The sequence below is a fragment of the Guillardia theta genome (assembly GCF_000315625.1).
Source record: "Guillardia theta CCMP2712 unplaced genomic scaffold GUITHscaffold_23, whole genome shotgun sequence".
NCBI classification, from domain to species: domain Eukaryota; class Cryptophyceae; order Pyrenomonadales; family Geminigeraceae; genus Guillardia; species Guillardia theta.
In genome coordinates, this window is record NW_005434651.1 from 434,855 (window position 1) to 459,381 (window position 24,527).

The 24,527-nt window shown below is 49.1% G+C and overlaps 10 protein-coding genes across 10 annotated transcripts; 4 read left to right on the top strand and 6 right to left on the bottom strand.

The window, feature by feature from the left end:
* Positions 1–394: 394 nt before the first annotated feature.
* On the bottom strand, positions 395–985 carry GUITHDRAFT_106149 (hypothetical protein; the record flags this gene model as incomplete). Its single annotated transcript, XM_005834992.1, has 2 exons — positions 395–760; positions 815–985. The coding sequence occupies 2 exons, from the start codon at positions 983–985 to the stop codon at positions 395–397; spliced, it is 537 nt and encodes a 178-aa protein (XP_005835049.1).
* A 1,251-nt stretch (positions 986–2,236) lies between these two features.
* GUITHDRAFT_106150 (hypothetical protein) lies at positions 2,237–2,716 on the bottom strand (the record flags this gene model as incomplete). The annotated part of the gene is made up of 2 exons (XM_005834993.1): positions 2,237–2,632; positions 2,687–2,716. 2 exons carry the CDS (start codon positions 2,714–2,716, stop codon positions 2,237–2,239), a joined length of 426 nt encoding a protein of 141 aa, XP_005835050.1.
* Positions 2,717–3,950: 1,234 nt separating this feature from the next.
* Positions 3,951–4,901, top strand: GUITHDRAFT_151919 (hypothetical protein). Its single transcript, XM_005834994.1, has 2 exons — positions 3,951–4,104; positions 4,278–4,901. The coding sequence occupies exons 1-2, from the start codon at positions 3,964–3,966 to the stop codon at positions 4,719–4,721; spliced, it is 585 nt and encodes a 194-aa protein (XP_005835051.1). The 5' UTR covers positions 3,951–3,963; the 3' UTR covers positions 4,722–4,901.
* A 1,378-nt stretch (positions 4,902–6,279) lies between these two features.
* Positions 6,280–7,720, bottom strand: GUITHDRAFT_137020 (hypothetical protein; the record flags this gene model as incomplete). Its single annotated transcript, XM_005834995.1, has 3 exons — positions 6,280–6,324; positions 6,456–6,668; positions 6,713–7,720. 3 exons carry the CDS (start codon positions 7,718–7,720, stop codon positions 6,280–6,282), a joined length of 1,266 nt encoding a protein of 421 aa, XP_005835052.1.
* A 950-nt stretch (positions 7,721–8,670) lies between these two features.
* GUITHDRAFT_162521 (hypothetical protein) lies at positions 8,671–10,284 on the top strand (the record flags this gene model as incomplete). Its single annotated transcript, XM_005834996.1, has 4 exons — positions 8,671–9,159; positions 9,298–9,492; positions 9,539–10,030; positions 10,081–10,284. 4 exons carry the CDS (start codon positions 8,671–8,673, stop codon positions 10,282–10,284), a joined length of 1,380 nt encoding a protein of 459 aa, XP_005835053.1.
* Positions 10,285–10,303: 19 nt separating this feature from the next.
* On the bottom strand, positions 10,304–10,871 carry GUITHDRAFT_151920 (hypothetical protein). Its single transcript, XM_005834997.1, has 4 exons — positions 10,760–10,871; positions 10,646–10,712; positions 10,458–10,601; positions 10,304–10,410 (listed from the first exon to the last, which is right to left on the bottom strand). The coding sequence occupies exons 1-4, from the start codon at positions 10,768–10,770 to the stop codon at positions 10,378–10,380; spliced, it is 255 nt and encodes an 84-aa protein (XP_005835054.1). The 5' UTR covers positions 10,771–10,871; the 3' UTR covers positions 10,304–10,377.
* Positions 10,872–12,487: 1,616 nt separating this feature from the next.
* On the top strand, positions 12,488–13,858 carry GUITHDRAFT_69037 (hypothetical protein; the record flags this gene model as incomplete). Its single annotated transcript, XM_005834998.1, has 8 exons — positions 12,488–12,589; positions 12,638–12,714; positions 12,763–12,853; positions 12,904–13,334; positions 13,385–13,481; positions 13,529–13,612; positions 13,661–13,702; positions 13,748–13,858. The coding sequence occupies 8 exons, from the start codon at positions 12,488–12,490 to the stop codon at positions 13,856–13,858; spliced, it is 1,035 nt and encodes a 344-aa protein (XP_005835055.1).
* A 3,362-nt stretch (positions 13,859–17,220) lies between these two features.
* On the top strand, positions 17,221–20,046 carry GUITHDRAFT_159516 (hypothetical protein). The gene is made up of 20 exons (XM_005834999.1): positions 17,221–17,257; positions 17,707–17,861; positions 17,915–18,100; positions 18,144–18,241; positions 18,292–18,329; positions 18,391–18,467; positions 18,519–18,587; positions 18,643–18,720; positions 18,767–18,842; positions 18,896–18,920; positions 18,974–19,070; positions 19,121–19,151; positions 19,216–19,259; positions 19,305–19,376; positions 19,422–19,463; positions 19,511–19,579; positions 19,625–19,653; positions 19,702–19,748; positions 19,797–19,840; positions 19,892–20,046. The coding sequence occupies exons 1-20, from the start codon at positions 17,239–17,241 to the stop codon at positions 19,967–19,969; spliced, it is 1,374 nt and encodes a 457-aa protein (XP_005835056.1). The 5' UTR covers positions 17,221–17,238; the 3' UTR covers positions 19,970–20,046.
* A 24-nt stretch (positions 20,047–20,070) lies between these two features.
* GUITHDRAFT_106155 (hypothetical protein) lies at positions 20,071–21,671 on the bottom strand (the record flags this gene model as incomplete). Its single annotated transcript, XM_005835000.1, has 14 exons — positions 20,071–20,125; positions 20,173–20,225; positions 20,272–20,329; positions 20,383–20,440; positions 20,496–20,538; positions 20,585–20,654; positions 20,712–20,755; positions 20,826–20,877; positions 20,933–21,000; positions 21,065–21,113; positions 21,167–21,225; positions 21,273–21,329; positions 21,373–21,419; positions 21,464–21,671. The coding sequence occupies 14 exons, from the start codon at positions 21,669–21,671 to the stop codon at positions 20,071–20,073; spliced, it is 921 nt and encodes a 306-aa protein (XP_005835057.1).
* Positions 21,672–23,170: 1,499 nt separating this feature from the next.
* GUITHDRAFT_175429 (DNA-directed RNA polymerase subunit) lies at positions 23,171–23,935 on the bottom strand (the record flags this gene model as incomplete). The annotated part of the gene is made up of 4 exons (XM_005835111.1): positions 23,171–23,260; positions 23,325–23,430; positions 23,483–23,574; positions 23,777–23,935. The coding sequence occupies 4 exons, from the start codon at positions 23,933–23,935 to the stop codon at positions 23,171–23,173; spliced, it is 447 nt and encodes a 148-aa protein (XP_005835168.1).
* Between the last annotated feature and the right edge of the window lie 592 nt (positions 23,936–24,527).

Consider the following 24,527-nt stretch of genomic DNA (forward strand, 5'->3'; position numbering starts at 1 on the left):
TGTACGACGGTCACAGTGAGGGACCGTACAGTAAAGCACCGTGGCGGCGCGGCGCGGCGCTGCGGCTTGAGGCGAGTCCGGCACTGCGGCAGTGCCGCGCCGCACCTGACCGCCGGACTGAGCCTAGTACGGTATTGCAAGCCTCAGAATCAGGTTCAGGCTTCTAGCAGCGGCTTTAATTAGAACACTACTTATCACTACTCGAATACACACAAAAACTCGAAAGGCTGAAGCATGGCGAGGCTTCAACGCCACAAGTTACAAGTTTGCCCGAACCGTCTGTTAAATTACGGTAGTACCGTACAAGCACTGGACCGTTGAACCACCAGCTCGAATGGCCCACTCTAGTTGCATGACTCATCAGAATGCTGACAAGCTCCTATTTTTGAACTCCTCAACTCGACAGCACATGATCTAGCGCTTCGTCGAAAAGATCGTGCTGCTCTCTGCTGTGCGTTGGCGACCAGTATCCCGAGCTCTCCTTGCTGGGTGAGTAAGGCCTCGCCTCGCTTGTATTGACTAGGCTCTCGATCGGCAAGAGACAGACGGGCTTCCGCCTCGCCACGCCCTCCGTCTCTCCTTCCTCCTGCCCTGAGACCTCCTCAGGCTCCTCAGAGGTCGAGTCTTCCTCACTGCCTGCCCGCCTCCCCTGTGCCAAGGACGCCTGCCGCTCTGTGCTAGCGCCTTGCTTTCGGAGGTACGGCCATCGATGGATGCCTACGCGTCTGCAAGCGCTCTTGAACGCCGTCAGCGATAGCCCCTGGGCACCTCAAGGTCAGCGGACGACCCATGTCAGTCACATCGGCAAGCTTACAAATGTCTTGGCGGCGTCGACTTGCTTCATGTCGACAAGCTTGGAGATAGACTCCAAGGTGAGGGCGACGCGATCGGATCCGCGCTGGGCTTCTCCATGTTTCTTGCGGGGGTAGACGTAGGTGCGATGCGGGAGGGAGGGAAGGGGATGACGGGGAGGGGAGGGGGTCATGGCTGGGTGTGGATCCAGAAGGCGGAGGAAGCTTTGAGGGGCAGTGGGGGAGGGTTATCGAGGAAGTTCTATTGAGGCCTTGGAGGGTAGATTAGCGAGGATGAAAGAAGAAAGAGCCAGTGAGAAAGAGGTCAGCAAGGATACAGGATTGCTGAGGGATAGGAGAGGTGAACTAGGGATGGATGACCAGCTTCGCCAAGGGAAGTCGTGAAGATTGCAGGAAAGGCTCTCTAGGGATCAACACAATTCAGGGACGTGGTGTGGATGGACGGGAGGACGGGGTCTTAAGAAGAGGAGGAAGGGGCGGGGGTGTGAGGGGGTCACCAAGGGAGCTAAACAGTAATTGGATAGCCCTCCAAACTTGCTTACACCAAGGTAACGTGATGTCCTTGAAAACAACACCGTATCGCGAAGGGTTGCTTTCTTCGCCCCTGGAGTCCAAAAACACTTTTAGTCCGCTATGTCCCTTTCTCACCGAGCACCCTCCATGAGGCTAGAAAGTGTCAGGTGGCAGGATAGGCATTTTCTCATTAATTGCACTTATAGAAAACAATCTATACAATGGTATCTTGAATCCTTCGTTGATTTCGCTGACTGGCTGGCTTGTGGCAGGTTCAGAAGCGCCCGGGCCGGCGATCGGATCAGCCGCAACGTGATACATTCCCGACGGGGTATACCGAGACCCTCCGATTGGCACGTCAACACCTCTAAAAGTCGGCGCTCGTCAAAACATTTTAGTAAAAGACGGACGTCAGGTCACGGCACCAGTTGCCATTGAGTAAACTTGGGCCACAGTCAGAGATCCGCCCGGCGCCCGCCAATCTGAATCGATCGGACGGCGACCGAACCCTCGGTCCGATCCGCCCGGCGGTCACCGTGGGTTGCTGTTGCCAAAGCCGCGCCGCACTGCAATGCCTACAGTAACTTTGAGTAACTTAGTAAAGAGCGGTGGGCCGGCGGCCCCGTGTACGGTAGCCGGCGGTACTACGGTAGTAGGCTGCGCGGCCGCTCAGGCGGCTGGCCGCACAGGCCGCGCGCGCCGCGCCCGCGGCCGGCCCTCGACTTGCGCTCCGCCGGGGGGCTGCCAGACGGTGACGCAACTTGGACTGTGTCTGCAGTGCCCGCAGTTGGCAGGATCAGTGGGTTTGGTTGTCGCTGTCTTTTGAGACGGTAAAGGAATCGGACGAATTCCGTACTGTAGTACGGTAAAAAGCTTGATGGCTCATGGAAGAGAAAATTGATTTTGATTTTCTACAAGATATAAACAAAGCGAATGGACCAGTATCTCGACAGCACATGATCTAGCGCTTCGTCGAAAAGATCGTGCTGCTCTCTGCTGTGCGTTGGCGACCAGTATCCCGAGCTCTCCTTGCTGGGTGAGTAAGGCCTCGCCTCGCTTGTATTGACTAGGCTCTCGATCGGCAAGAGACAGACGGGCTTCCGCCTCGCCACGCCCTCCGTCTCTCCTTCCTCCTGCCCTGAGACCTCCTCAGGCTCCTCAGAGGTCGAGTCTCCCTCACTGCCTGCCCGCCTCCCCTGTGCCAAGGACGCCTGCCGCTCTGTGCTAGCGCCTTGCTTTCGGAGGTACGGCCATCGATGGATGCCTACGCGTCTGCAAGCGCTCTTGAACGCCGTCAGCGATAGCCCCTGGGCACCTCAAGGTCAGCGGACGACCCATGTCAGTCACATCAGCAAGCTTACAAATGTCTTGGCGGCGTCGACTTGCTTCATGTCGACAAGCTTGGAGATAGACTCCAAGGTGAGGGCGACGCGATCGGATCCGCGCTGGGCTTCTCCATGTTTCTTGCGGGGGTAGACGTAGGTGCGATGCGGGAGGGATGCGGAGGGAGCTTGGAGGAGCACAGATAAAGAGAGAAAGAAGGATTGGATTGAGAGAGGGAATTTTACAAGACAAAGAGGCCAGGAGTTGTTTCAAACGATGAACAGATCAAATTTGTATCTCTTGAAATTTGGTTGGTTGCTTGATCAGATTGTGGGCTTCCACTGCGGTTCGCTGCCAGGGGAGCGAGCATGTGGTGCTGGACACCAAGTAGTAAGAGTGCTGTAATTTTACACGAAGTATCAAAAACAGTTTTATGCCTCCTTGTAAAACGATTTTTCGATTACGGTCCTCCGAGAATAACGACTTTTTATGAGGAGTTTTGTTTTCGGATACCCAACCTTCTGGCCTTCATATGAACGCAACGATTCAGACGATTTGCTGACATCACTCGCAGGGTAGGTGGGTGGCCTAGGAAGGTAGGAGAACCTGATAAGAGCAATTGCCGACCTACTTCACTGTTGAGTAAAGAAAAACTTTCTGCCCGAATCTCCATTTTCAGAAGGGTAGGTGGGGTTCCCAGGGGCAAGGGTCGGGGTTCTTCTTAATGGTCTGGAGGGTGGGGGCTCTGGTGTATTTTCGATTCAACTGGCTAAAATGGGTGGGGGTAGGGTGAGTCATGGGAAACCGAGATACATGCTCGCCTCGGGCATGCAGAAGAAGAACTCACAGCCCCACCCCTCCCTCCCCCTTTGGATGTAGGACTAACTACCCCACCAGTCATGAACATTCCAAAAGGGTCCTTCGAGAGCAACCTCGACAGGAGCCAGGGAGGTAGAGGGGTGGTTTTCCCTTGCAAATCCAGGGTATCAAATCAAATAAAAACAAAAATTTAAAAATGGCAAATCAAAGGAGTCATGGCAATCCACCCTACCCCCGAGGTAAGAGATGCACCGAGAGCAACTACCCCCTATAATTAGCCGTTCGCGTTCAGAAACAGTACCCCCACCCCACCGTCATCGCTGATATACAACCTCCCTCTGGCCTTTTTTCTTAGACCGGCTACGACCTCGTCAGAGCCACCCCCTTATTGATTTTATGGGGTTACCAATTGACCACCCTACCCTCCAATATCCATTCTATTTTTATTTTTCACGACGAGCAATCCTCTCAGATCTGCCCGCCACTCCTCCTGGCCATGCTGGCCCCTCGCCTCGCGCATGTGTTCCCTCGAAAGAAGCGGGGAGAGAGCAGGAGGTTCCAGGATCATGTCTCAATCAGCTTAGAAGATATCATGCAACTATCCCACTTGCGTCAGGCTGACGCAGCTCGTACAATGGTGAGTGATCTACCAGGTCCAGTTGCATATGACGATGTGTGCAAAAGAAGTTGGTACACTGCAAGAGGTTGTGATGGAAGATAGATGAATCGTTGCACCTCTGTCATGAAGTTTTTATGTTTCACTCTTATCTGTTCTTTTGCTCGTAGAATAACTTTGACGTTTACGTGTAGGGAATATCATTGACAGCATTCAAAAGTGCATGCCGACAGCTAGGATTGACTCGATGGCCATATTCCAGACAGGCAGAGGGTCAATCAAATCAAGAAACTCATCAACGACTGGTACCCTGGAGCAACTTTGAGGGCAGTGTTACATCTGTTCATCGAGATCAAAGATCTGCAGAACAACAGTTGTCCTCTTCAGATGACAACGACGAATCTGCTGAAGCATCGGATCAGGACTCAACCAGCCTCGAACTTCAAAGCACAACATCCCCGACTGCAGAGTATCATGAATTCCTGACACTGTTTGACGAAGCGCTGCTACATGTGCAGGGTTTTTCTCACAATGGTTTTCAACGTGTCCACAACATCGGTCATTGTCACAATGCTTTGCGAACGTACACAACCACGAATAGCAGACACCTGTCACAAAAGGAAACCCAATCTTCATGAAGTGCAGTCATTATCTCTTTATCAAAAGTATTCGGCTGAAAAACGTGACGCTATTCTCTGGGAACTCCTCTTCTCTTCTTTTTCTTCTCTTTGCAACCGTCTTATTCGATAACGGTCAAAATTCTGATGTTTTAGAGATACTTCAAGAGTTGTACGACTTTTCTGAATTTGTTAATACAAATGAAAACATATGAAGCAGGCTTTGTTTGTGTTTCAAATCTTTGATTTTGTTCGTGCTTATTTGGTATATTAACGCATCAGCCTGAATTACACATGTTGTCCAGCAAATCCGGATTAGATTAATGAGTGTATCCTTGAGTTTTTACCGAATCATGATAGAGATTTTATGAGAGACATAGATCACTGGGTGCTGTGTGTAGATGTAGGTTCCTGCATACCTTGCTTCATCAAGGTTCCCACTGGGAGAAGGACATGGGCGTCGCAAGGTACCGGAGTAGTGGCTTCGAAAGACAGTCTTTTCAACGGTTGTAAAGGTGGGGTGGTTTTACCCTGTAAACCAGGGTACAACAGGCTCTGGCCCTTATGAAAGGGCCATAAGCGCCTTGAGATCAATGTTTACATTATTTTAAGTCAGCATTTCCAAACGATTCATGTTGTTGCTCTTATCTTGCTATAACTAAATTTTATCCATTTTTTGGGATATTCTTTTTATCTCATGGGGGTCAACAAAATAAGGCGGATAAGAGGGGGATGATTCGTTGTGCGGTACATTCCTTGACCACGGGAGCGCTAGCGCAGTCAAGCGAATGTGTTACAGAGTCCAGGGGAGGAACCGGTAGAAATAGTTGCAAGGTTGGTCGGAAGGAGATGAGTTGGAGGAGAGAAGCTGGTAGAAGGAGGATACAGCCGGCGAACTCATTGTGGGGAGAGAAAAGAAATCCTTTTGAACGACGAGGGTCAATCGTAGTAGAACGACACTGATTTCCAAAGCGAGACCTCCGTCTTTGACTTGCAATCTAATGAAACTTCTGTAAAAAAAAAAGTAAATTCAGGGATGTGATGACGAGTTGCCAGGACAATCAACTTACCCAACAAAGTCAGACCGTGCGGAATCTTCATGTCCAGATTCAGATGACAGGTAACCAAAGTTGAAGGCGAGGGGACACAGCCTCGAATTGGATGTTAGCACATAAACACTGCAAGAAGATGGATACCGGAGGGGAAACATTGCATTTTTCCTGTTCGGCAGAATCCCTCTTCCTGAAATTCAGACAGTGTTCCGACGACCGAATCTAACCCGTTGAAGATGATTCTCATACTGCATGCGTGAAAGAACTTCGATGGAACACCCCTCATTTCAAGCTTGAGTGGAAAAAAACCGTGTCTGGAACTGTTGACAGATTGTTGGCGTCTTGGCCATACGATATGCAGCACAGCATTCCTTGCCACAGACCTATTCGACCTGTACCAATGTGACTCGCCTAGCAGCTCCCTGAAAGAGGAGGCCTTCGATTTTGATAGCCCGACAACACATTTCGATGTGAGGAAATCGTGTGAGCAAGTTAGATGGTCGGTCAGAGTGAAGCCGTACAATCCGTTAAAGCAAATGTCGCTGGGCCCACAAATGTGCGGTTGAAAATCGCTGTGACAAGGGGAGCACATTTGAGCACTGCAATACAATATTGCATACAGATTCCATGCCTTTCCTGCCACTTTTCTGTCGTAATAATTCGTCATGTACGCCGAAACCCCGAATGTGCTGTCACCACTTACAACGACTGCATCACACTCCTTCAGCATCCACCAGTCTAAGAACACCTTGAGCGCTTCTCTGTAGTTGTTCATGAAGTCAGCATCTGCCAAGTGCTTGACGGGCCCGGGATAATGTAAAATCTTGTCAGAGTATTTGCTCTGTGCCACTACATTCACAACTTGTTCTGAATCGGTGGCTAAGAACCACACGCTTTGTCCTTGGGTAATGCCTTCCTGTTGAACGTTCAAGAAACACAAAAGCGCAAAACATGCAATACCTTTCTCTCAATCTGTTCTGCAACGTCAAAGAACCTCGTCAAGTGAGAGATGTTGAGCCGAGACTCTTCGATGAATCGAATCTGAAGACCAATCAAGTATCGATCGTTGACCATGGCTTTTAGTTTTACAATCTCGTCTGCAAGTGCACCATGCGGACGAAAGAGAGCACTGGAAAGGATGGAATACGTAAGATCGACATCGCAGAATGAAAAATCTGCCAGCTTCTCCTCAAACTTGACGTTCTGCCAGAGATCCGTGAATAGGCCATGAGAAGCACGGAGCCAGATCGTGTTCGAGTTTTCGAGCTCGGCAGGAGCAAATTGTCGGAATTGCTGGCTCAATTCCTGCCCAGTGATAGGGAAAAAGTTTGCAATGTAGTCCGAATCGTTGCCGTATGGTGATATGCTACTGGACATGTGCTTTGGGATCCGCCAGTCAATCAGGTCCGAGAGGAAGAAATTGTCGATTCTAGTTGTGTCTTCCTCCTCCAAATGAATGTAGAACACTCTGTCGGTTAAAACTGCCAGCATGAAAGCAGAGACGATTCCCAACACGCGATTCCCCCATCCTGAACAAGAAAACCCGGACGGCCCGCAGGTCCATATCAGAACCTTGTTGTCTTCAGATGGCAGCCGATTTCGTCTCCTCCTGTGCGTGGCTGAGTAAGCATCCAGCCAACGAGGAATGTGAGTTTCGAGAAAGCTCATTCTTGGGTGCATGGGATGCTGCGAGCGCAAAGTTTCTTTCCATGCGTACAGCTCGAAGCAAGCGTCCGAATCAACATCCATAACGAGTTCATTACACAAGCCGTACAAGTCAAGAGTAGATAAGAACTTTCCATCCACCTGGTTCTGAAGTACCGCCTCCATCGTATTTGAGGACATGTTAAGTCTTTGTAACGCAAACGCAATGTCTGTTGGTTCCATCTCATCTAACATAAAACTTCCAGGAAGAGCTATGGCAACAGACGAAATCGCTATCAAAGTGATTGTGCGGAACAACGTCATCTGTTGCTCTTGGTTGAAGTGGATACGACACGAGAAGAGTGACTACAGCTTTCGTTCCCTTCTCTTCCCCCCCCTCCCCCCCGTCCTGATCCTCATGTCTGAATGACCAGCGTCGTATCTGTTCCTGTCGGGCGTACTTCGAAAAACCTATCAGCTAGCATGTTATAAAAAAGAAATGCTTTTAGCTATATAAATTTATCCAGTGCGCCTCAGAATTTGCATAGGCAAACATAAAAGGCAGAAATCCAACTTATCAATGTAAATTAGTCGCTGATCCTGGATTTCGAATTTCAAAAACCGAGTGATGCACGGTTCAGTAAGAATGTTGACATGGAGGATCGAGAGCTTGTGGAAGCCGTTCATAAGAGAGGTAGCATGCAAGGAAGGACGAAGAAAGAAGACAAACACACAGACCCAACTGGATACCTTGAAGGAAACAGGCAGAGGAAGAGGCAGAGGCAGAGTCAGACAGCAGATAAGAAGGTGCTGAGGCCTGACACAAAGGCGAGCAAAATATAGAAAGGAGGAAAAATAAGAAATCAAGTAGAAAACAATTAGCAAGACATTGGTGGATCCCATTGGCCAATCTTTTTGTGTGAATACTCTTGTATTGCGTGTAATGTCTCTAGTCCACTTATGGATTTCGATTTTGGGTATTAATCTGCATTAACAGGATGTCACGACTTGCGTGGATCATTGTTTTGAGAAATATCTAAACAACGTGTGTTGGACATGTCTGGGAGAGTGATTTACAGCCAGCCTTTGCTGCTTGTGTTGCTTTTGCTTTTCATGGATGAAGCCCTGCTATCTGATGAACGAAGTCAACTCTTGAAACAGCTCCCAGAACGAATAAAAAACTTTGAGTCTGATTCTATTTCTTCGAGGTCAGCTACGTCATGCAATTAAATCTGTTCTGAATCTGCTCCTCTCACAGAATCGACTCCAATGTAATGGAACGTGGCAAGATCGAGGAGATGGAGAGATTGGTTGCAAAGATTTTTGACAAGAAGATTAAGCCTCATCAGAAGAAGAAGGAAACACAAGGGAAATATTCGCTCAGGCAAATGTTGAAGGAGGAGAGAGCAGCTCAGAGCGTTATCAAAAAATCTGGGCTGGGAAAGTTTGACGACTCCAAGCAAAGTGGAGGTGACTCTGTAGCCGATGATGGGTTGGAGGGTAACAGGGGGAAAAAATTGAAATCTTTGGAAAATGAGAACAAACTTCTACGTGAGCAGCTGAAGATGATGACCAAGGCTTTGCAAAGTGGGGGGATGAAGGTCGCAGAAGATGCGGAAGTCGAAGACAGGGATGGTGTGGAATCGGAAGACAGGGAGGAATCTCTTGATTCTTTGAAAGAAGAAGACTTGTTCGCTACTCACTCGATGAAGAGGAGGAGGCCTTCATGTCATACCGAACAAGATGAGAACCGTTTGCAACAGGTATGCGCGAGATAGACTATGACTTGGAGTGATGTAAAGCTGCAGACCCAAAACCAGGATTCCAGAGAGTCAAAGAACACTGAAGCGCGGTCTAGTTTGAGAGAACTTTGTTTTGAACGAGTCAATGACAAATCTCAGAGAAAACTCTTCGTATTGCCAGGCATAAGTGAGATGTGGACGGCTAAGCTCGCTTCCAAGCTAAAAATCCCCGCAATCGTCTTCTCTGAATCTTCTGCTTGTCTCCGCTTTGGACTCCCTCACGCCTCTCTGGTCTCTTGGAGTGACTACAAGACAGCCCTCTCTGAGATTTCTCCAGCCTTTCCTCTCAAGCAGGTAAGCTCGCTCCTCCTTCCTCCCCATTCTCCTCACACTCATACAGATCTTCGCCGACCATCCTCATTGCTTCGAGACGAGAAGAGAAGCCATCTACTACATGCAGCTCCTAGAAAGCATGGGGGTTGGCGCTGTCGTCCTTGGGGATCGATCCAAGAGCATGACGAACGATGACGTGGTTGATGCGGACGAGTTCTTCTCTTGTTTGAAATCAGCTGTCAACGCTCGGACCAACGACGAGGTTCTCATCTTCGCACGGACTTCCATGTCCTGTCGGGGGATGAAGCCATCGGAACTTCTCGACACTGAGCGAGATATAGCGCGGCGCCTCCTAGGAGCCATGGCATGTGGGATCGACGGGGTCATCCTTGACTGTTGGAGCATCTTGCCTGAGGGCATAGAGACGCTGAAGAGGGTCAAAGAGAGGCTTGGGAGTTCTGCCTGCGGCGTCCTATACCTGCATCCTCAACAAGAAGATGACTGGAACAAGTTTGGTGGTAAACTCAAGAATGCATTGCAGGACTTGGGATTCAAAGTGGTATGCCCCAATTGTTTTTCTTTTTGGCCGTGGCCGACGTTCTGTTGCAGATTCTTCGTCCTGATGACCTGCACCTTGCCGTCGCCTCAACGATTCTGAATAAGTTGAAGGCCATGACGACTGACCTGTCTGCTTTTCATGGAGGGACCAAAGAATCAGGTTTCAACGTTGCCTCCTCCCTCACTTCCTCTCAGGATATCAACGACTTGATTCAAACCCAACACCTTAGCCAATTAGAACTTGAAATCATGTGATGCCCGTCCATGGGTCATGTACAATTATTTGAGAACTTTACTCGGATCCTCTTCATTCTATTGGCGCTAGTGTCTTTTACACGAGTTGTCCAATTACAAAAAATATCGGTTACAGTAGGCAAGGACCTGTTTGCAACGGTGAGATCTCCACCTCCGCCTCTGCATCTCCTTACGGCTGCAAGGATAGAGAAGTCGAGACTTGCCGTCAGCCTCACCCCTCGAGACAAGGCGAAGATCTTGTAGACTATCAAGGGCAAGATCATGAGTGTTCCGACCTCCTGCGGGAGCCCTTGTTTGACTTTGAGGATTTCCACGTCCTGTTTATCATGTCAGATCCACGGAATCGAGAATAATCTTCCACCTGTGCGACCGTCTCAGCAAATGCAGGGGAGGATAGGACTATATTCATCATCGTAGCAACTACCACGCTGCAATGTTGGTCAAAATCTGGTTCTTGCTACAAGTCCGTTAATACCCGGCCAACATGGGAAAAACAGCTTGCAAGCTTGACTGATGCCTCGTTTCATCTCCTGCAATCAAGACAGTAACGAAGAGCGCCCTCTATTGTGGCATAGTGTACCATCGTGGGACGGTTTGCAACGCGCAACAGCCGTCTTGCGTTGTTGCAGCTGCCCTGGGAGGTGGCAAGAGGAAGAGGACCAAGGGAGAGAGGAGACCGCCGGATGAGCTGATGGTTCAGAGGACAGCGAGACGCGAGGAGCTTGAAGGTGAGCGGGAAGGTAGCTCGGCGGCATTAGGAAGCCAGAGCAGCATGCGACGTATCCCACCACCATGATGCGCCTCATTTTTCTTGGGACCGGTTGGACAACCCTCGGTACCCTACCCACCCTTGCAAAGTACAGATTAGACCCCACCCTTATGATTCCCCGTCTGATGTCAGTAAAACTAACCCCTCCCTCACTCTTCGACGACCGTCGCACCCCCTTTTAAAATACTTTGGCGGGCCCGGGGCCCTTCAGTCACTCCGAGTGCCGGTACCTGTCAGTACCCGGGGCCCTCGAGGTAACGGGCCGGCCCAGTCTCGGGAGTCTCAGTGACCGATCACAAGCTCAAAAGTTTTACTCACCGGGGCCATTCACGGAATTGTAGGTTGCTTTACAACTTTCTTTTTTTTTTTAATTGTCAGCACGACCAGGTACCACCTGCAACCTTCAGAGCACCCGCTGTCACAACCAGGATACAGCACCCCTCTACCCCCCCTTTATATCTTTTCTATCACCGGTCATAGAACACAAAAATATTACCCCCACCCACACGCGACGACCACCCTACCTTGGACTACCCTGAACATTATCTTTTATGAGGTAGGGTTTGCTCCTCAACATAGATTGCGGATACGAGGCGTACATAACGCTGGGATCAGACAGGAACTCCTTCAAACCCACCATGTTCTTCACAAACATAATCTCTCATGGCATCAAACTCTTCACCTCATCATCACTGATGACTCTCACAACAACACACGTTACATGTTGACGAGTTGATTTCGACTCCCTTCCCCTCCGACTTTCTTGCAGGGATCCGGTGTGAACCTTGCGTCCTAGTCGAACTGCCTTCCTCCTCTTGCTCCGTCAAATATTTCATAGTTTTGTCCGATTCCTTTTTTATGCCGCCCTCTGCCATTCCCTCCTCTTGAATTCGCTTCATTTTTCAACCTGAACCCCTTACAATCTTCGCACAGCCCCCTTTACCCCTCACCCCAACTTATCGCTCGTATCCCAGTTCACCGCATCAGATAGTCGATGAAAAACTCTTCCTTTTAGCTGGCACAACGTACTTGATGACATCAACGAGGCATCATTCTTGTTGTTAGAAATCATTCGCTGTCAGACTCATCAAACATGCATATGCAACTTTTATTCTGTGCTCTCTTCCTTGCTTTTCAAATGTTCTAAGCGACATTGCCATAGGCTAAACAAGAGAGGAATCATCATACTTTATGAACAAACTTCCCTTATTCTGTTTTGCTTTATCTGTGCCCTTCCAAACTTCATTGGCTTTCTCTTCCATAAAACCGTTTGCTTTATCGGGCCTAAGAGCCTCCGCTACACGGAATATCGGGCCTCCCAGTCTTTTCAAACCAGTTGCTTGTGCTAGGCAGCAAAGAACGTAGGATTTTGATGTTGAAAGAGACGTCAATAGCGAAGATTTGACTGTTTGATACAGGTTTTCTGCATTCAAAATGTCTGAAGTCAATAAAGTACGTCCCCGCACCACCTTGGATGAAATGGATGAGTCGGGAGAGCTCAAAAGAAAGAAAGCTGCTTGGTGTAATTGGGTTGAGGTACTCTTGCTTTGAAGATATTTTTGAGATCGTTTGAGACAAAACCAGCCTGGCAGCGAAAGTTTCCCTCCTGAAAAAGACAGATACCATCTGTACATCTCTTATGCTTGCCCATGGGCGCATAGGTGTCTAATGGAGAAAAATCAGAATTTCAATCTGATGATTTTTGATAGATGTTTGATATTGCTCAAGATGAAAGGCTTGGAGGACGCGATCGGTGTCAGCGTGGTCCATCCAACATGGCAACGCACGAAACCAGAAGAGGTAATACTTTCGCGCTTCTCTCTTCGTCGTGGTGACGTTTGGAGGACTAGGACGAGCATATCGGGTGGATGTTCAGAGATCCTTCCGATCCTCCAGTCTCGAACTTGAACGGTCACGGATCTTTTCCGTGCACGTACTGCATCCCGGACACTGTCAACAACGCGAAGAGCATTCGTGAGCTGTACGAGATCGCCGGAGACAAAGAAGGGAAGTACACGGTCCCAGTGCTCTGGGATAAGAAGAAGAAAACGATAGTCAGCAACGAATCATCAGACATTATCCTGATGTTCAACTCAGCTTTCAACAGTATCGCCAAAAATCCTGATCTCGACTTATATCCTGAAGACTTGAGGAAGGAGATCGATGAAGTTAACTCATGGATTTATCCTCGTATTAACGACGGAGTGTACCGATGTGGCTTCGCTCAGAAACAGGATGCTTACGAAAAGGCCTTCGACGCACTTTTTGAGTCGCTAGACAGGTAAAGTGGATGCACCCTTTCCTCTTTTCTCGTTTATGTTTGGATTGTAGGGTTGAGGAGATTTTAAGCAAAAAGCGTTATCTTGTGGGAGACAGAATCACTGTTGCGGATATTCGTTTGTTTGTTACTCTGATCCGCTTCGATCCGGTAATTTGAGAAAGCAAGCTTTGTTGAGATCTAACATGTGTTTGAAGGTTTATGTGGTTTATTTCAAGACAGATCAATCCCGCATTGATGACTATCCCAATATGTTCAATTACATGAAAGAAATCTACCAGGTGATGACTCTTGTTCATAACCAAGTTGTATGTTGAAACTCGTTTTAGATGCCAGCAATCAAACCGACGGTTATCTTCCCACACATCAAGGTTGCATCTTTCCCGTTGATATTTTTTGTGCTTACACATTTGCAGACGCACTATTTGTCCTCTCATCCGAAGTTGAACTACTATGGGATCATTCCCAAGGGACGAAAAGTGAATTTGGATACACCCCACAACAGAGATAACATGACATCAACGTGAGAGGCTCATGTGTCAATTCCGGGATATTAAAGAGATTACCAAACTACTTGCTTCCAAATTTTTCAATTTGTTTCTGAGATTTGAAGCTCGTTTTATCTTATTTACATCAAAGAATCAATAAAATCTGCTCATCTTGCTTTCATCAGGCACCCTCCACATGTTTCAAAGCCTCTTGAAACAATGAATTCAGCGCAACATGTGGGCTGAGGATATCCCGACCGTCTTGATCTTCCCTTGATCCCTGATCATCAACGAGCTCTTGAGCTGGGCTGTCAGGCGGAACTTGTATGTCTTTCTTCCTGACAAAAGGAACCCAAACTGAAGAGGCTCCGATGATTGGCCATTCTGGGCGATGGTCATGCACGGGCTGAAATGTGAAATTGCGGTTTCCTAAGGCATCAAAATCAAATGTCTGTGGTGGCTCGCTGGATTCAGCCGGCTCTGTATCCAATCTTCTACGAGCATATGGCCATTTTGCAACGCCAAGTTGGCGGCAAGCCGTCTTGAAGGCCGTTAACGATATTCCCTGTTGAAATCAAAACAAATTCACATCAGTTACGCGAAGGAACAGAATAAATAGACATTTACCAGTGTTTGAGCTGCAGTCTCTTGTCGGAGATGAAAGAGATCTTGAATATCTTCCAGTGTGACGGTTACCTCCGAGCTGCTTCTGACTCTCTCCCCACGCTTTCTGCGAGGATGTACAAGTGCAAACCTTGGATGTGCATGCATGACGTGTTGCTTGTAGCCCCAGAGGATACGAGATGGATGGATATAGATACCTCTCCTTCGGGCTATGACGGCAGAGAGAAAAAAATATGTTGATCCTTTGAAGAACGAAGGATCAGCAGGAGGAAGAGATAGTTGTTGCAGATGCAGAGGATCCAGTGGAAATGAGGTGGGATCCCAACCTCAACGATGAGTTCTTGCCAAACAGCAGCAGCAATGTTAGGTCAGTGTTGGAGTGAGGAAGATAGAGGGAGGGGATAGAGGTTGTGTGTGAGACCAACGACTACCTGGCGTCTGCACGGGCAGGCGCTGAAATCGTGGGAGCAATAAAGGGAAGAGATGTGGAGGGCAAGCAAAGCAAGAGGACAGATAATTTATGATGAAGAACCTAGAACTTGAACCTTTTCGTTCTATTTTCAAATTTTTCGATGTTTAAGTTCTAATTCTAAGATTTTTCATTTGTTGAGTAGTACCAGCGCATTAATATTATACAAATACAAAAAAGAGACAAAAATAAGACTAGGAGCGACATGCGAGTTAACCCCTACCCCCTCATTTAGCCCTCATCACCCCCATACCCCTGCGTGGGAGCCGTGAGGCCCAAGAAAGAGATGCGAGTTGTCAATTACAGTAATCGCATCGCTTGAATGAAAAAACCTCTTTTCGGAGCCACTCCGCGGCCAGATACTAAAGAAGGCGCAGTAAAGCCCCAGGAAATGGCATCCGGAGACCATGCGCCGCATGTAGGATTGAAAACACAAGCCGTTTCGAATTTCAGGACGTGCCAACCGTGCTGGGATAGAGGGGAGTAAAACAGGGTAAAGAGGTTTCTGTTTACTTCTATAATGTTTTATTTCCTTAGATAGGAAAGAGACCTCAATATAAGATTTTAAAGTTGGATATTTTATCCGTCGGAGGTCCGGATTGAGTCACGTCCAAATGGTAAAGAGCTTTTGAAGCAGTCAAATCCGAAACGTTGCATTTTGATAAGAGACAATACCTTTTGGAACATTCTAGTTTATCTCTGATAGATTTGGATACAGACAAACATGTCTGTTCCGACACGAAGGGTTATTCGCAAGCTGCTCCGTGACTCACTTTTGACTATCACTTGTTGCGAGTGATTGTTGAAATGTATCAAGAAACTCCCCCCGACGCAACTGATGCGCATCAGATTTCGACACGAGGCACAATACGTAGTAGAGGAAACATGCAGATTAGGTGTGCAAATGAAATCAGTTTTTACTTTCAGAAAGTTTGTTGGGAATTGAACATTTCTTCATCGTGCTCATCTTTTTGAATGCAAAACGACTGCACTCCTAATTTTTCGTTTTCCGATTTAGACCAGCATCACACTGATGGGTATCTGATCCAAACTAATGGATGCATGCCAGGCCTCCCGGAATATACTAGGAGGTGAGCTTTTGCTTTGATAGAAAGCATCTTGTACCCGCGTATTTACAAAACAACCACGAGGTGTCACACCCCGAAGCTTTACGAGTTGTGAATCACCCATGAAGGTGAAATACAGTGATGTCGAGTTTACCAGCGATGCTAGATCAGCGCTTCATACAACATGAGGAGAGAACGGACCCTTGTAGCTGATGAGTCTGATCCTTAAGTAGGCTACGACAAGCCTGGGATCCTTATATAGGCTTGCTGCACGAGCACACTCGCCTCATGCGAGCTCTCGCTTCTCGCAAGCTTAGGCTGCTCCACTTCTTCCACCAGGAATGAGAACTCCGAAAACCATCCCTACTGATGAGGCGCTCAGCTCTCGGCCACCAGGGATCCGATGATATTCTACATAGAGCACATCTAGGGGCGTTAAGATACTACTCATTCTGAGTCAAGTTGAGCTCTCTGTATGTTCAGCTTGCCAAGTTGTGCTCTCGGACACCTTTTGTCAGTCGGACCGCGGGGCCAGGCTTCTGTTTACTAAGACGGTTATGCGTTGTCATGCGTTGACGGTCGGACTGTAGGAGCCGCCTCCGAACTTGAATAAACTTTGAAACTCACTGACATGCTGGCCCTCCCGGGCCCGGGGCCACCCGGGGTTACCTGCCGGAAACGGTTGCCACCGTGACCCGAGCCGGTTGACTCGGTCAGGCCAGCCGCTGAACGTTTGTCTCGAAGTGACTTTCTCGAACAAATGAGAGTCAACTTGGCAAGACGAGGACAGAGTACCGTATGGTACTCAGCCACTGGTGCACCGACTGTGGCTCGAGTCCGCCGGACCGTGCCACGGTGGCGCTGAGGCCATCCCGCATCGATGATCATCCGATGCCGGGCCCGCGGCGAGAAGCGAAAAGCCTGTGACAGTTCAACGGTTACTCGGAGAACCAATCCTGATCACTCATCTTTACTTACTCAAAGCACTCATCAGTTCAACGGTTTACTAGTTTTATGATCCCGGCCGCGGCCCACTGTCCCGGGGGCCCCGCGACTTAACTGACTCTAGTACTTTCACTTGGTGGGTCATGCAAATGGGATTCCAAGGGGGTGGGTGGTAAACTGACTAGTTATCAGCAGTTCAAGGTTATATGGAATTGTGATTATGTAATTTGAAATTACAAAGACAAATTCAACTCAATCCAATTGTTCGAGGAACATACCGAAACCGTAGTTGCGGCCCTTTACAAGACGTCACCATGGCGGAGCAAGTGAAATGTAAGTTGCGAGGATGAGGCGAAAGTTCGCGATGAGAGGAGGGAAGAGAAGTGAACATGCAGTGAGAGAATCGAGGAGAGAGATAGCTTGAGTGTGAGATTGAACACAGATAGAGCATCGAGGAGAGAGATAGCTTGAGTGTGAGATTGAACACAGATAGATCAAGGAAAGGAAGTTGAAGCAGGGACTTGGAATGAAGGTCTTGGTTATTGTGGGGCAAAGGGGAACGTACAAGGGAAGCTGGTAAAGATTGTCTAAATCAAAGACGATAATTCTCTTGAAGAGGTAGAGGGCGGCGGCGAGGAGAGAGGGGAGAAAGGAATTAGCAATTGATGAGTATTCTTATCCCAACTGTCATGTCACAATACGCCAGAGTGGTAGTCGTTTCGAATGTTATATAACTATATATGACGAACAGCAAATATCGCACCTGAACCTTGCTGCTGCAGATGTGTTGGAAGAAAATGAAATGCCTAAGGCTTGGTACAACATTCAAGCTGATCTCCCCAAGCCACTTCCCCCAGTGTTGCATCCCGGGACCCACAAGCCTGTTGGCCCCGATGATCTTGCTCCTCTCTTCCCTCCAGATCTGATCATGCAGGAGGTGATGGATGGAGCTGACTGATGTCAAATGTTGAGTTCTGACAACTCCGTCAGGTAACTCAAGAGAGATACATTGAGATTCCTCCGGAGGTCCAGCAAGTGTATAAAATTTGGCGTCCCAGCCCGCTCTACAGAGCAAGAGCCTTGGAGAAGGCGCTTGGCACTCCTGCAAAGATTTACTACAAATATGAAGGAGTTTCTCCGACAGGAAGCCACAAGCCAAACACAGCTGTTCCTCAGGTGCTGTGCTGCCTGACAGTTCGTATTCTCAGTCCGATTGCAGGCGTACTACAACAAGAAGGCCGGAACGAAGAAGCTCTCCACTGAGACTGGAGCTGGACAGTGGGGAAGTTCGCTGGCATTCGCAGGCTCTTGCTTCGGGTGACATAAAGATCTGGAAGTGGCGACGATGACGATGTTTCTTTGAACAGCCTTGAAGTCGAAGTCTTCCAAGTGAAGGTGTCCTATGGTATGCATTCGTTGAATGTTTTGCAGCCCTGCGCTCCTTTTGTTAACATTTGGAATTTCAGAGACAAAGCCCTACAGGAGCATCTTCATGAAGACGTTTGGGGCCCAGTGCTACCCGTCTCCGAGTGATCGCACAGAGGTCCAGGACAAGAAAGGTCAAGTGTTTGTTTGTAGTAACGACTCTCTCCAGGTGGGGAAAAAGATTTTGGAGAAAGACCCGGCGTGTACTGGCTCTCTTGGCATCGCAATTTCAGAAGCTGTAAGGAGTTGCTTTGTTCCAAATTATGCTGTTCCCTCAAGTTTGGCCATGTCAGGTCGAATCGTGCATGAAGAGCGAAGTTCCGACAAAGTACGCTCTTGGTTCCGTGCTCAACCATGTTTTGATGCATCAGGTTCTTCTTTCTTGCTGCTCTAAGTGTACACGCTGACCGCTGGTAGACCATTATTGGACAAGAAGCAATTTCTCAACTGGAGAAGGCTGGAGACTATCCTGATGTGTTGGTGGGCTGCACAGGTGTTCTCCTGTCTTGTGTTGTTGCGCCCTATAACATAAATCGACCATGACAGGAGGAGGCTCGAACTTTGCTGGCATGTAAGCGAGTAGAAATGTTTATCAATCTTGCTCATGACTCCTACAAATTCAAGGTGCTTCCCGTTCATCGGGCAGAAGTTCCGAGGCGAAGCCAAGAAGTCTTTTAGGGTCGTTGCTGTGGAACCGGCTGCATGCCCCTCCTTGACCAAAGTCTCAAGTTACAATGAAGTCTTCTGATAGGAATGACATGTCCATGACAGGGGAAGTATACCTACGACTTTGGAGATACAGGTCAGTGACTTTCTTTGTCTGTTTGTTCCGTTCTCTTGTTCCTCTGCTTACTTGGCTTGTCAAGGCCACATGACGCCATTGATCAAATGCCATACCCTCGGCCATCCAGTAGGGTGTGTATCTTCACTTGACTGAATGTGACCACAAGCTCAGTTCATCCCCCCCCCTGATCACGCGGGCGGCCTCCGTTATCACGCTATGGCACCCCTTATCAGCCATCTCAAGGCATCATTCTTATCCTCTCAGCCCTCCCGCTCACGTTTGCAACAGGAGCTTGGAGAGCTTGAGGCTGTTGCCTACCGTCAGACGGAGGTGAAGTCAGACTGTATTCCTTGAGCTGCCCCTCACCCTCGGGCCAGTGCTTCGAGGCCGGCATTCTCTTCGCCAAGCATGAGGGCATTCTTCCAGCTCCCGAAGCCAACCACGCGGTATGCTTGCTGCCCACCTGTAACGGAGAGTGATGGAGCGAGCAGGTGAAAGGAGCGATCGAGGAGGCGCTGCGGTAGGAAGAGCAGGACAGGAGAGGATGAGCCTGACGAAAGTGCTGCAGGTGCAAGAGGGAGGGCAAGTCAGAAGTCATCCTCTTCAACCTCTGTGGTAGAGGCCCTGGCCTTGTCTTTACCGACCAGCCTCACGATACTCCAGGTCACGGGAACTTTGACATGGCGGCATACGACAAGTTCAATCAGGTGAGGGGAACGGATCATGGCGAGGATTCTTCGTAATGGCGCGGTCGGCAGGGAGCCATGAAGGACTCGGACTTCAACGAGGAAGACATGGCGCTCGCGCTCGCCGCCACCCCCAAAATTGCCGAGTAAGATTGCAGGTTTCTTCACATCGAAGCTCCATGAGTTTATCACCATCTTACTACCAAACAAGTTTTTGCGGAAGATCGAACGGAATAGCTCACTTGCACAGCTCACTTGCCCTTCTTTCCCTTGCCGCCCTTCTTCCCCTTCCCCTCCTCGGCTTCCCTGTCGCTCGAGTCAGCAACGATCTCGGTACCTTGCGATCCCTTTACATCTGTGGGGCCGGCATGTCGTTGAACTTGAGTTCGAACTGTCCCTTGGTGGCCTGCCCTGGGGTCAAGATGGCAACCTTCACCCTTCCAGCAGCTCACCTTGGTCATTTCAGCAACAAATCTCTCATGGTCGCCGGACAGAAACCCGACGTCGCAGCTGCAGCAGGCTCAGAGCCACTTTCCTCACCTCCTCCCCACACCAGCCCTCACATCATGCTTTCGTCTGTGTAGCTTTCCTTGTGCACAGTGCAAATCGAGTGCAGAATCCCTGAGGCTGTGAGGGAACGCTTAAACTCCACCATATTATCCTCCTCCTGCATCACCAGCTCCCGCAAGTGATATGGGGATGGTGACAGTCGCCGAGATCTAGCAACTAGTCAAGAAGCGGAGCACGAGTCTGTTGAGTTGTGACCTCGTTTTTGACTATCGGGAACATCTCCTTGAGTTTCTTCACGATCTCCAGCGCCTGAGTGTCGGTGGATCTGGGGAGGCGGAGAGGGACAAGCTTCAGCAGACTCTATCGCAGCCGTTGGCCATACCGGAAGGGGTCGATCTTCAGTCCTTTGATCGATTGGATTCCATTCTGGCGGCAAGGTCAAACGAGCATCGGAGGAGGAAAGGAGGGAAGAGGAGACGAAGAGCTTGCAAGTTACCTCCACTCGTGCAGCAGGGATGGGCTTGTTGGTTCCTCCCTCCATGAAGTTCCTGTTGCAAGGCCATCCTGCCCTTCAGCGAATTGCTGCGGCGGATGCAAGTCAACCCGCAGATGTAGGTGATGATCTGCTTGGTCTTATCGTCCACCTTCTTCTTCCTCTCTGCCGCGCTCAGCTACCAGAAGGTCAAGGAGAGCCGTCAAGCGCTGCGGCAACGTTGCGATCCCCTCCTCGCTCACCTGGAACTCTCCCTTGGATAGAACCTCCTCAATACATTTGCCCATATCACTGCAGTGTCCCGGTGAGCAGCAAGCCAGCTCACCCTCCAGCACGAAGACAACCTGTGCCCGAACGCCTTCTCAATGTCTGCAGTACTCGGCCGATCTCCTGTCTTGCAGTCCTGCCTCATGCTCTCACGCGCGGTACCTCCCCTTCGCCGTGTCTGACCTTGAACATCTCCATGCTCACCAATACTTCCTCCATGCTCGCTACTCCTTCTCTGTACTGTGCATGCTTCAGATGGATCTTGGCTCACAGTTGATCGAACCTTGTCCACCATCCCAGGAAGACACATGACCTCAAACTGCATTCCTCCTACCACGTTTTTTTACGACAAGACTGCAGCCCTTGCATCGTACCTTTCTTCAGTCGGCATAGGAGAGGCTCTTCCTTTGGCCCTCCTCCTCGAAGCTTCAGTGCTGTCCACTGGACTTGTTGGTGCGATGATGGCAGGGCAGGGCATTCGATACGGGCTGGACTTGGAAGCAGCGCAGAATGAACCAAGGAGGCTACCAGGGCGAGGGCCAGGCAAGTGCACCGAATGATGCTCGTTCCTGCCGTCTTCATCCTGATTCGTATCCTTCTTACTCGGTCTTTGTCTCTCTTCCTCGTCCTCTTCCTCTTCCTCTTCCTCCTCCGCTCTGACGTTTGTGAGCTCCTTGCTAAATGCTCTATGGACTTCCTTTCTCTCGTGATCCTGGAGGGGGTGGTGGTAGGGGAAATGAGGGGTATCAGTTATGACGAAATGGCTCTTGAATATTCAAATACTTTTGGAGTATTTGAAATTTCATGGAATTGTTTGATTGGGTACGAATTTCTAACAGGTTGAGGGAAGGGGTATTTTGAGTGTTGAGCAGAGGGTAGGGGTGGGAGCGCAAATCCGTTGCCAATCATGGACGATTCAGGTCTGAGCCAGCGAGAGAAGGAAAAGCTGGAGAGAGAGAAGGTGAGAGAACTTCAACTTGTCATGGTAGTCTTGTGCTACTATCGTCGTCGTCGTCGTCGTCATCATCATCATCATCATCATCATCATCACCATCACCATCACCATCACCATCACCATCATCATCATCATCATCATCATCTTCTTCTTCTTCTTCTTCTTCTTCTTTTTCTTTGTCTTCTTCTTCTTCTTCTTTTTCTTTTTCTTCTTTTTCTTCTTCTTCTTCTTCTTCTTCTTCTTCTTCTTCTTCTTCTCTTCCGTTATCATGATCATCGCAACCAGCAGTGCTAGGTCAGCACTAGTAATAGCTACGACAACAACGAAGAGGGTGTGGGGGATACACTACCAATACTACCACCACTATCAACATCAACAATAGAAAGACGAACAGAACTAGATATTGCAGTTTGACATTTCATTGGACATAGGGGAAAACATGAGATTTTTTTTCCCTCACGACCATGGTCCTCTGCAATCTTTTCATACTCCATCACTCATGCAAGCAACCACGATTCTTGTACGTGTTCGGATCCAACATTTCTCACATCACACTTTCAATTTACTTGTCTTTCGACATGTGAAACGATCTCTGGTTTTGACGTACTTTCGATTGAGTATGATGCGCAGAAAAGGATAAGGATGGAGAACGAAATCTACTTTCGGTCGCATCCTGAGCTCGGTGAAATCATGCGAGCTGTTTCTTCTCAAGTGCTCAAGGAAGCTCCGGACGATCCCGTCAAGTTCATCATAGACTTCATGACCAACAAGAACCTTCGAGACCGGGTGGCAACCTTGACCGATGAAACGAACATATGAGGCCCTGATCGCTCGCTGTCGATCCACTCTCCTTCTTCCTTCTCATATTCTTCTTCTTTCTCCCTCCTCCTCTTTCCCCCCCTCCTTTCAACTCCATTCTCGGCATCAGTGCCTCACGTTCTTGCTTCGACCTGCACTATTTCCTCTCACGTCAGCCTCGGGACCCGCCGCCTCGCCTACATTCCTAGTTGAGAAATTTATTGTACAAAAAAACTCACCCCAACGACATCTCTTCCAATATCCTCTCTAGCTCAACCTGTCTGTTCCTCAACCTCCCTGCTCACTTGTTCCCTGTCCCTCTCTCCCCTCAGCGGCCTGATGAGATGTAATACTCTGATTCAGCCTCGTCGAACACATCCCCGAGGTGATCGCACATTGACATGATCTCTTTCAGCCCCTGCTTCAGCGCCTCCGCTGCTGTCGTGTCGCTTCCAGCTGCGCCAGCCAGCGTGAGCTCGTACCGGAAGCAGCGTTTCATCCTCCTCCTCACCTTTGGTCTGGATGTGAAGGTGCATCTTGCTCTCGAGCGGGTGGGGAACGCTGTACCCGCAAAAAGTCACGTTGGGGCTGCAGCAGCTTGTCAGCGCGTTGGGGACGAGGGAGGAGGAAGAGCTCTTACTTCCTCGAGATCACGATGCGCAGAGCGTTGCCTAGCGTGTGGTCCTCGTTCCTCATGACGAAGGTTGTGCTCGTCGTCGTAGATTCCGGAGTCTGTCAGGGGAAAAGCGACCATAAGTAGAGACGGGAAGATGGCTGGAGACAGGAAGACGACAAGGGACGGAGGAGGGGGAGGGAGCAAGCGGATGAAGATGAAAGAGGAGAACAAACGACCGGACCAGGACACAAGAAGCACGAGGAGAAGAAGCAGGATGTGAATCAACAAGAAGACGAGCAGCACTAGGAATGAACGTACAGTCTCCAGCTTGGGGAGTCCTTCATTCACATCATCTTCTTCGCCGCGGATTCCTGCCATGTCTGACTGGGGAGTGTTGGTAGTTGCCAGTGGGTATCGATTCTCTTCGTTCCAAAACCTCAGGATGCTTGCTGGAAGAAGAAACAGGATCAGGTTCATGGAAACCACAAATCAAGACAGCAGAGAATAAATGATCATGGAGATGAACTGGCACGACAACTAATGACAAAACGAAGGGCGAGGGGGCTTTCGTGCTACATGCGTGCAATGTTTTCTTCCTCTCGACACGCTCTATCCAACTCAAATCTCTTTCTCTATTTACTACAGTGCATTGGCTCCTGTCTACCTGCTTGGTATGAACTAAAAATCGGGGTGACATATCTGCATCTTTCTTCGATCAGTTTTCTTCCGTGGTCTCTCTCTCTCTCTCTCTCTCTCCCTCTCCCTCTCCCTCTCCCTCTCCCTCTCCCTCTCTCTCTCTCTCTCTCTCTCTCTCTCTCTCTCTCTCTCTCTCTCTCTCTCTCTCTCTCTCTCTCTCTCTCTCTCTCTCTCTCTCTCTCTCTCTCTCTCTCTCTCTCTCTCTCTCTCTCTCTCTCTCTCTCTCTCTCTCTCTCTCTCTCTCTCTCTCTCTCTCTCTCTCTCTCTCTCTCTCTCTCTCTCTCTCTCTCTCTCTCTCTCTCTCTCTCTCTCTCTCTCTCTCTCTCTCTCTCTCTCTCTCTCTCTCTCTCTCTCATAGGGATGGAACGCATAC

What these genes read in the sequence shown, in the direction of transcription:
- GUITHDRAFT_159516 (XM_005834999.1), top strand. An exon ending in CTCCGAGTGATCGCACAGAG is followed by an intron (nt 18,468 to 18,518) that starts GTCCAGGACAAG and finishes GACTCTCTCCAG; the next exon opens with GTGGGGAAAAAGATTTTGGA. An exon ending in CATCCTCTTCAACCTCTGTG is followed by an intron (nt 19,749 to 19,796) that starts GTAGAGGCCCTG and finishes ACGATACTCCAG; the next exon opens with GTCACGGGAACTTTGACATG.
- GUITHDRAFT_151919 (XM_005834994.1), top strand. Translation starts at nt 3,964, where the DNA reads ATGCTGGCCCCTCGCCTCGCGCATGTGTTCCCTCGAAAGAAGCGGGGA. An exon ending in CTGACGCAGCTCGTACAATG is followed by an intron (nt 4,105 to 4,277) that starts GTGAGTGATCTA and finishes GTTTACGTGTAG; the next exon opens with GGAATATCATTGACAGCATT.
- GUITHDRAFT_151920 (XM_005834997.1), bottom strand. An exon ending in TTGCTGAGACGGTCGCACAG is followed by an intron (nt 10,602 to 10,645) that starts GTGGAAGATTAT and finishes CATGATAAACAG; the next exon opens with GACGTGGAAATCCTCAAAGT. An exon ending in ACTTCTCTATCCTTGCAGCC is followed by an intron (nt 10,411 to 10,457) that starts GTAAGGAGATGC and finishes CGTTGCAAACAG; the next exon opens with GTCCTTGCCTACTGTAACCG.